Source organism: Labrus mixtus, chromosome 3, assembly GCF_963584025.1.
Source record: "Labrus mixtus chromosome 3, fLabMix1.1, whole genome shotgun sequence".
NCBI lineage: Eukaryota > Metazoa > Chordata > Actinopteri > Labriformes > Labridae > Labrus > Labrus mixtus.
The window spans coordinates 23,734,646-23,744,515 of record NC_083614.1 but is presented as its reverse complement, the minus strand read 5'-3'; the positions used below and the strand labels follow the sequence as shown (position 1 = coordinate 23,744,515).

Here is a 9,870-nt window from a genome sequence, read left to right as displayed (position 1 = left end):
TCCCATTGCGTAAGTTGCACGCAGCGCTTTACTTTCACAGAATGCCAGGCAATTGGAATCGATCATCAATAGAATAGTCAATCTACCATCCAAATAACAATGCTGAATATTTGTGATGGAGGCTGTCATCTGAATTGTTTTGGTTTTGGTTTTTTTGGTAAAAATGTAGTTGTAGACCGTTATTGAACGGGACAGCTGATGTACGCCATATTTTCCCATCGCCTATGAGCTCTCCATCGTCCCAATCCCAGGCTTGGAATGACGAAGCGATATGAAGACTAAAAATGCACACAACTTTCCCAAAATCAACTTCTGGTTTGATAAGAGCCTGTAAAAAAGACACATCATCAGCAAACTCTGCAGGACGGGACAGTACGCACCTACCTGGGCCAAGACAGAGGAGACCGGGCAGCAAGGGAAACCAACATTTCACCGACATCCATGAAGCGTCAAAGAGACGTGGCCGGACGCACACGTGGCTCAGATCAAACCAACCACAGGCCTCGGTCCTCACGCCATCCTATGTCCCTCCACCCCCCCCCACTCCTCCTATCCCGTACCGCCTCTCCTCTCGTGTCCTCCATCTTTTAAAGATCCACTCCATTTGGTTCTTGTACGCCCCCTCAAGAGTGCCCCATTTTCCCACGATGCCAATTCTCTGGATATTTCCTCTTCTCTTCATCGTTACACTTCAAGTCCTCATGAAAACCTAGATTTCTTTCCAAGACATGTCCCTCTTTCTGTTTACTTTTGCATGCAATGCACTGCAATGCAAGGAAATAAATCACCAAACTGCTGGGTGCAGAATGAAAAAAGTATTAAAAAAATTTGTATATATACAATGAAAAAATCTATTTAAAAAATGGAGGTTGTAGAGATTATGCATTAAAAGGAAATGCAAAAGTAGAAGAGCAGGAGCACTCTTCACACCGTAACTCTTTTTCACAGTTTGAGAGCACAGTGGGGGGACAGAAGCATGAGAATGAGTCGGTGGGAAAAAAAACCCTCCTATATAAATAAATAAGGGAAGGATGCCACTGTTGCTATACAGAGAGAGGGGCTTAGCAGTCTCCTGAAATCCTATTGGCCGGCTTGTTGCCATGTGCTTTGGAGTCAGCAGAGAGATGCTGCTAACAAATCAAGGAAACGTTCTAATATTAGACTGTATGTATCTAGGCAGCAGGAGCCCCTGACCTCTCAACTCTGCCAGCGTTACGTTCCACTTCACAGATCAGCATAATGAAAGAAGTGGTGTGGAAGTAACTGGTTAAAAAAATGTGACGGCGCTGTAGACAAAACAGGAGACACAGCCCCCCGCCACCCCGACCCAATACATAATATTCCAGCCACACAGTTACAAGACAGACGCGCGTCTTCTGATGGGGTTTCTGATACTTATGACATTTGATTCCTGTGGTGATGATGCTAGAGTTTCCTGCTGTAGACAGTTTGTAAAGCATTCAGTTTGTAACTAGTATTTTGTATAATGTTAAAATTATATCTTGACTAATATTTTAGTTTAAGATTCCTCTGTAATAAACTAGGTCAATGCATTAAAAATTCAACAAAAATGTGCCTGGTTAGTCAAAAAGAAAGCATGTATGCTGTCTGTCTTTGTTGTTGTTTGCCATTTTACCCAATAACCTGCACTTCTTCTGACATTTACTCGTGTGATTACTCAGTAGTCTTTTACAATATGTATAGCCAACTCTTTTGATTGTCAGATCTCATATGTATTACACATTCATCTCTTTATATTGAGGCCATGGCTTTTAGAATATCATTCCCTACACATTCTTCGTTTATTATTCTGTTTATCTGTTTGTAATAGTAAATGGACTTCAGCTTGTATAGTGCTTTTCTAGTCTTGTGACTATTCTAAGCGCTTCTACACCGCAGGGCACACCTACCCATTCACAGCCATTCATACACTTATAGCAGAGCTATGTAAAGTTCCCATTAGCATTAACTAATCCTTTCAAACACATCCATACGCCACCAACGAAGCAGCGAAAGCAACTTGAGCTTAGGTGTCTTGCCTAGGACACATGTAGTTGCAGGAGCTGGTGATCAAACCCCCAACCTTCCGGTTGAGAGACAACTCTACCATTGATCCACAGGCGCCCCCTGTCTTATTGCATTTTTTTTTTTAAAGTTACCAAATTTAATTAGATTACAATGACATCATACTTTTTCATTTTGTTAGCTTTGTATAGTGTGCAACTATATTACAGCATACGTTTTGTTGCTGGGCAGAGATGTTTTGAAAAGTACAAAGATTATACTTTCTTTGATTATTGCCGTGCATGAAGGCCATGCTTTACCATTTTGCAAAAATGGAGCCAATGTGGAAGTGCAAAATCCTGCAGTTCGTCAAGGGTCTGATTGAGGCTGGCTCCAAGAGCCCAGAAGTCATACACACCCATTCAAAAAATGCAGCGTTTTTACAGCGGAACATGTTTACAGTCTGGTTCAAAACATGGATATTAGTCCTATTAGTTATTGTCCTCACTACTCATTGGCATATACAGGGGTGCATTATTTGTAACTCATCTGTTTTGATTTCATGTACGATACGTGTTATGTATAGTTAGGCAGGAGGCTGACCTTATTGATGGGCAGACGAGATGTAGCGGCTGCAGCTGCCACCCATGAAACTCCAAAACCCCCTGCAGTAACAGATGGATGACGTGACTTAGACTTAGTCAATTAATATTTTTTACAGTGTATGGTTAAACAGTTCTTCTAGCTGAACAACCTGCTGATGTAAAAAAACGATTTACTTCATCATGATGTGAAGGAAGTCCTTCTCGCCCTTGTGACCATCATGGATCCTTCCCAGGGTCACACTTTTGGGTTTGACTAGCCTGATGTTATTTTTCCCAAATCACAGACGAATGCGAGTCTCTCTCGTAACAGCATGATTGAAGCCTCGAGACACACATGCAGTCTCTTGGCTTATGTGTTTATAACAAGACTTTTTTGTGTTAAGAAGACCAGAGGTTGTCACACTAAAAAGGTATCTAATCACCACAGAAATCCATTTCACACTCCTTTGCATCAAATGCCATGCAGCAGCATTTAAATGATCTTGTGATCTGAGTTTAAAGACCTGAGAATCTTGTGCCTGTTAAATTAGTTCACAGAAGACTATAGTCATGAGTGCATGGAACAACCAAAACCCACGTGCAACTGCAAATGTTGTACTTGAAGTGTTTGTCTACATGGGAGAGTGCAATTAAGTTGAATGAAATGTATCAGATGGCTGAAATGTAGACCTGGTCAATTCCAGTCACAGAAATGTAAAGTTTATAGATAAAATAGAAACTTCACAGAGTATAAAGTCAAAACGTAAAAGCCTAAGTCTAAAAGAAAAAAGTTGTACAAAGTCAGAGCTCCAGTTGAACATTTCCCCGGCATAAATAAAAAATGTACCAAACATGTATCCGGAAGATATGTGTCTAGTTCTAGAGAGTTGAACATAGAGAGAGTTGAGCTAACAAACACATACTTGAGAGTGTTAGTGGTTAGCATTGTGGACAGTGAACATTATTTTACAGAGAAACATATTCTGTGAAGCAAATAAATGGTGTCAATGCAGTGTCCATTCAGCACAATCTGAATATGAATGTAGAATCTTTAAGTAAGGCACAGGATTTTGGTGTTGGAAGCCGTCAGGTTTCCTATTATGTCGTGGGTTCTGAGATTGTCAGTGCAGAGAAGTGGAACAAATTTCATCTGTCTACATCAAAGCATGATCAGACAGCTCTCTGTATTTTTTTATTTGTGTTGTGACTGTGAAAATGATAAATTTTGCATACTTGTTTTCCATAGATTATCATGTTTTGTGTTAGTCATTTGTCTTTCGTTTCAAAGAGCATATCCTCGTTTGCTCCTAGGAACTAGAGACTGATCAGAAACATTATTTTAAATATTTGCTTGATTTTGTTGTTCTTAACAGATCAGTAAATGTCTCGGGTAGCCAATGCCAGTACAGTCCCAGTTGACTTAAAACGTTTGGATAGCTAGAAAATGGTTTGACTTCTTGTTGGCTTTAAGGCAGAGACCAACCAGCCCCTCGTCTCTAGACTCTACCAGCTGTATCTGGCCAGAAGTAAAGTCTTCATACCAGCGGTAGAGAGAAGGTGGAGCAGATGGTGATAGACAGTTTGTTGCAACATCTACAACCTTGCAAGATGGCAAGGTAAAGGAAAGTTAACCATGAATTAATCCAGAAATACTTATGAGTTTTTAAGTGGTTTTGCAACAGAATGATTTCATATTGATGCCTCTGTATGACCTTCTAATGCACACCTGGCCATAAGCATAAAGATGAACTAATTCTATATACAGTGAACAAAAAAATAAAGGCAACCCTTTTTTTTCATCAAAACTAAGACTTTTTTGTATGTACACAAAAGGCCAATTTCTCTCAAATTTTGTTCACAAATGTGTTTAAATCTGAGTTAGTGAGGACTTCTCCTTTGCAGAGACAATCCATCCACCTGACAGGTGTGGCATGTCAGGATGCTGATTATATCGTTTGTGTGACTTGTGTGCTAGTCAGAGTAAAAGGCCAACCTACAATGTGCAGTTTTCTCACACATCACAATGCCATAGATGTACATCCAACCGGCCTCACAACCGCAGACCACGTGTAACAACGCCAGCCCATGACCTCCACATCTGTCACATCGTCTTAGACCAGCCACCCGGACAGTTGATGTAACAATTGGTTTGCATAACCAAAGAATCTCTGCACAGTCTGTCAACTGTCACAGGGAAGCCTATCTGCATGCTTGTCATCCTAACCGGGGTCTTGACCTGACAGTAGTTCTTCATGAGAAGTCTTCTCTTTACACGCAGACAGCATGTATGGTGTAGTGTGGGTGAGAAGTTTGCTGATGTAAACTTGTGAATAGAGTGGCCCATGGTGGAAGTGGGATTATGGTATGGGCAGGCATGTGCTACAGACAAAAAACACAGGTGAATTTTATTGTTGGTATTTTGAATAGACTGAGAAACCATGATGATGAGATCCTGAGGCCCATTGTTGTGCTGTTCTTATGTTCTTGATATAGTCGCTTTAGAGTTATTCTAAATGTTGGTTCATGTTTGGGAAAAATGTGTTAAGGACAGATATGGAACTGTACCAGAAGAGTAAAATATCAGAACTCAATGTTCAGACAATAATCAGCCCTGGACTTCAAAGTCTGTGTCTCCCTACCTTCAGTTTATATTAATTGGCAACATTTAGTCCTGACACAGGGAGTATTATGGAGGTCATATTGATGGATGGATTTACTCTTTGTGTTTGGGTACTTGCCCACTCTTGAGTGTTTAATTGAACACAAGCTAACTTTCCCTGCTGTCTGTCTAGTGCTTCAGAAGAATGCTGGTATCTCCCCATATCTTGTTAAACATCAACCCTGCATGTCAGAAAGCTCCATTAACAAATATACTAATCTGAATGAACTAAATGGTCACTTTGGTTTTATGATTTCTAAATGTTTAATCATTTTCATTATTGAATTATTAATTAAAAGGTATTCAAGAAATGTTCCTGGATAACGCTGTGTGAGCACGTCAGGTTCAAGCAGGAGGCATTAACACGTTCTTCACGGACAGCTTTGCATCAGGATTATTATTCCAATTTTATCATTTTGAGACAATCCAGGGTGTTGAATATTGAAATTGAAAGGAAGAAAAGGATAATTGGTTACAGTTGCAACAGGACTTTGTTCAGAACTCTGTCCTGTTGTGACTGCAGGACAGGGTCTGAGACAACTGTCCCCTTTACAATGAAGTTTATCTTATCTTATTTTATATAATAATAATATCAAAACTTATCATTTAACTTAAAAACGTATCAAAACCAACGTCACAAAATGCTTTACAGAATATAAAAATCCTAACAGTAAAATACACAACAATAAAACTATGAAAATAAAAACAATCTAGAAATAAAACAGAAAGAACTAAGACAAAGATTGACTCAAGCTGACAGTAAAATAAATAATACATATAAAACTCGATGGATAAAACAAGGATTACAAAAAGGCCTTTCGATAAAAATAGGTCTTTAAAAGTGATTTAAAAAGATACGGATGTAGCTATGAGATCCTCAGGCAGGTCGTTCCACAGCCAAGGAGTCGAGGAAACTGCCCAGAACTCTGATCAAGGATAGGATACTATAATCATCTATTATACCAAATAATGCTCCATCACTATGTATTATGTAAGTGTGAAGTAAATAACGTGTGTCTGTCACCAGACACTCATGAGGGCTGCAGTGCGAGAGATGTTCTGATAAGACCAAAACTATTGAAGGTTCAAATCAGTGCAGACTTTAAGTCGGTTACTGATAAATATATTCAGAACATATTTCCCATATTTGCACAAATACTATTATGAATATATCAGAAATTCAAAATGATAAAGTATGTGCTTGAAATACTGTGAATTGTTCATATTGAATTATTGAATTATTGAATGAACTAATTGTTCAACTAATTGCAACTGTATTCAAAGTCTACCCTCTCTCTCCAGTTCATGGAGAAAGGGGGAAAGCAGTGCTGAACGAGGGTCTTTTGTGCTGTGGGAGAGTACAAGAGTTTCATTTGCTAATTTTCTTTTTTATTTGTTTCTTGAAATTCAATTGGCAAATTTTCTGCTTACGAGAGTTTTTGTATGGGGTTTCATGAATCTACATATTATTCCTTCAATGATGAATTGAGTCTGTTTCTCTAAACTTCACATTTTGGCTTTGTATATATTACACAATCTTTTTTTCAAACTTACATACAAATTTGATATGAACAGTTGCTTCTACTGTGTCAAACAAGGTTTCAATATTAAGAGGAATATCATCTTGCTAACACTCAATCTTGTCCTCCTGTGCTCTTTAACAGCATTCATGACTTTTCCAGATAGCGCCTCTACATTCTGATATATATATATATATATATCAAGTCAAATAGCAATATTTTATTTAACATTGCATGGCATTAGAAAGGAATGTGTAGGCAGGGCTTTTAGGTCCAGATTGGTGACTGTCGCCATGTTGGCATTAATAATTCAACTTAAGAAAGAGTTCATGTGAACATGTGAATCTGGAACTTTAAATGTCACTTCACATAACTTTGACCAGTCAGGGTTTAAGTTTGACTTCAGGCAAAGTGTCCTTTATTTTTCTATCTCAACATCAGCAAACTATGGAAAATCATATAAATCTAAGTTATAAGTTGATTGATTTGTATTCTTCTGTGACATTGACTCAAAGCATGGAACTTCTAGGTATTTAATTTTATATCACAAATCAAATGCTGGCCTGTGGCATTTGTTGCAAGATAATATGGAATTGATTTGTCCTGCATAGGAGTCTTGAGGCATAAGTAATGCTGTCGTCTGACGGCCTCACATCAGCCTTTAAAAGCCAGAAGACGCACTTTGAGTGACCACTGAGCCAACCCTGTACGCTGAGGAGTGTGTCATTGTATCCTGCAGTTTCTTAAATTAAGGCAAAGATCCAGGATGGATCACCATACTACAGAGATGAATGGTGTAGTTACCAAGTACCTGAACATGTGCATCCAGTGTAAACAAAATGATTTGTGCAGAGAACAGAAGGACTCCAAGGACTCTGTAGACACAAACAAGCTGCCTCGCATTGAAAACGCTTATAGCACCATACTGAGTGAGCTGGGAGAGAACGTGGACCGGGAGGGACTTCGGCGAACACCACTACGTGCAGCCAAAGCCATGCAGTTCCTCACCAAAGGCTACAAAGAAACAACTCAAGGTGAGTACAGTAGTGTGCATTGTTTGTCAGTCTAGGACTTTTAGTTTGATCCAGCATAAATATATGACGACCAAACTTTAAATCTTCTCACAGATATCCTGAATGACGCCATTTTTGATGAAAACCATGAAGAGATGGTGATTGTCAAGGACATTGATTTGTTTTCTCTCTGTGAGCATCACCTTGTGCCTTTCTTTGGAAAGGTAAGCTTTTAAAGCGGTTTCAAAAATCCTAAAATAGTAATACAACAACAACTCTTTGTCTTTAAAACACTATATAGCATGGATCATCAAGTATTTCACTGTACATGATCACACAAGTTTTGATTATAATGAAAGTATGTTTGAATCCTGCAGGCTCACATAGCATACCTCCCAAACAAGAAAGTGGTTGGCCTCAGCAAGCTTGCAAGGTAGGTTTTAAAAACTCACATAAACATGCTGTCACATAGATGTCTGTGTCATTCTCATCATTTTCTTTTAGAATTGTGGAGATCTACAGCAGGAGGCTTCAAGGTACAACACTACTGTTTGCATTTATTTCTTCATTCAATTTCTTTATTATTTTATTTTAAGATTTGTGTAACATGTTGTGTTTTACTGTCTGCACAGTCCAAGAGCGTCTCACCAAACAGATTGCTTCAGCCATCTCTGAGGCTTTGGAGCCGACTGGAGTTGCAGTGGTGATTGAGGCTGTGTGAGTATTACAGATATTTTATTAATATTCCTGAAGATTAATTTTTCTTCTTAATTAATTTACACAGCAGTTTTTTTTTTTTTTTACAGTTTCATGGCTACTTTAATAGCAGTAAGGCAATAAACTACATCACATTATTGTTTTGCAATTACAATAATATATTTATCATTGCCTAGGTTTATTGAAAATGTCATTGCTTCAAGAAATGATTGAATTCTTTGTAAAGCATGCATGTTTGTCACAGTTTGATTGTGATTCATTGTGTTTTAGCCACATGTGCATGGTGATGAGAGGTGTGCAGAAGATGAATGCCAGCACTGTTACAAGTGTCATGCTGGGAAAATTTCAAGATGATCCCAAGACCAGGAAGGAGTTCCTTGACCTTACACTGAGGAAGTGAACAGATTTTTCTTCAGCAGGCAGTTCAACTGAAGGAAACGTGTTAAAAAAAAAAGTATAACTCAACTGCTGTTGATTGTTGAATGTCTGGCAAACCATACTTTGAAATATGAAACCACACAGTGGGAAATGAACATTGGTGGGTGTTTTGAAATAATGTAATGTCGTCATGAAAGTCCAGTTTAAAAGAAAATTTACAATAAAAATGAATATGATCATTTCTATTTTCACCTGTGTGTTCATCTGTTTTCATCAGCCAATCACTACCAAGTTATTTAAGTCACCATACAACGAGTTAAGTTGTATGGATACTATTTAACATCCTGGAATGATAAATACTTTGCATGTACATTATGATGTATAAAAGATGTACAAAGATGTCCCCTAGTCATAGTTTGTCTGTTAAATGCTGATAATGCAGGAAAATCTAAAGGCAATCTATCCCCCCATGAAACTGCTTAAAAAAGGACATCATAGAAAGATTCATCAAGTGCACAACTCACTGCATTTGTATGGTTATAAATTAACATAACTGATTGTAGACAATGTTTTTTTGGCTTCTTCGATCGCAGAAGTCAGACAAATATTTTAAGGTTATTCTGAAATGAAATCTTTTACATTCAAATTTCACACTGCTGACTCTCCTTTGAATCACAATGTGTTTTTACTTACACTAATCAAAGTCATCCAGCCACAGCTTTATTTATTTTTTTTAAAATTCATTCTAATGGTCAACTTTTTGTTCACAAGTGTTCGCACAGGTCCGCTCAGCTTGTTGACTTACATTAACGCCATGACCAATGAATCAGCTCTTTTCAAAGGGTGGAAATCAAATCCATCCAGAGAGCATTACATAACCAAACCTGCACACAATCACAAACCAGGAGTAGATCCTGAATGAATCCAAAAGAACGTAAATAATGGATTTAATACTCTGTGGTTTTAATTATGACTTTTACAAGAAACACGAGACC

At 38.2% G+C, this 9,870-nt stretch overlaps 1 protein-coding gene across 1 annotated transcript; it reads left to right on the top strand.

Annotated features, from left to right (window-relative positions):
• The first annotated feature begins 7,419 nt into the window (after positions 1–7,419).
• Positions 7,420–9,137, top strand: LOC132972122 (GTP cyclohydrolase 1-like). Its single transcript, XM_061035008.1, has 6 exons — positions 7,420–7,801; positions 7,895–8,004; positions 8,158–8,213; positions 8,285–8,316; positions 8,413–8,497; positions 8,768–9,137. The coding sequence occupies exons 1-6, from the start codon at positions 7,534–7,536 to the stop codon at positions 8,895–8,897; spliced, it is 681 nt and encodes a 226-aa protein (XP_060890991.1). The 5' UTR covers positions 7,420–7,533; the 3' UTR covers positions 8,898–9,137.
• Positions 9,138–9,870: the final 733 nt, after the last annotated feature.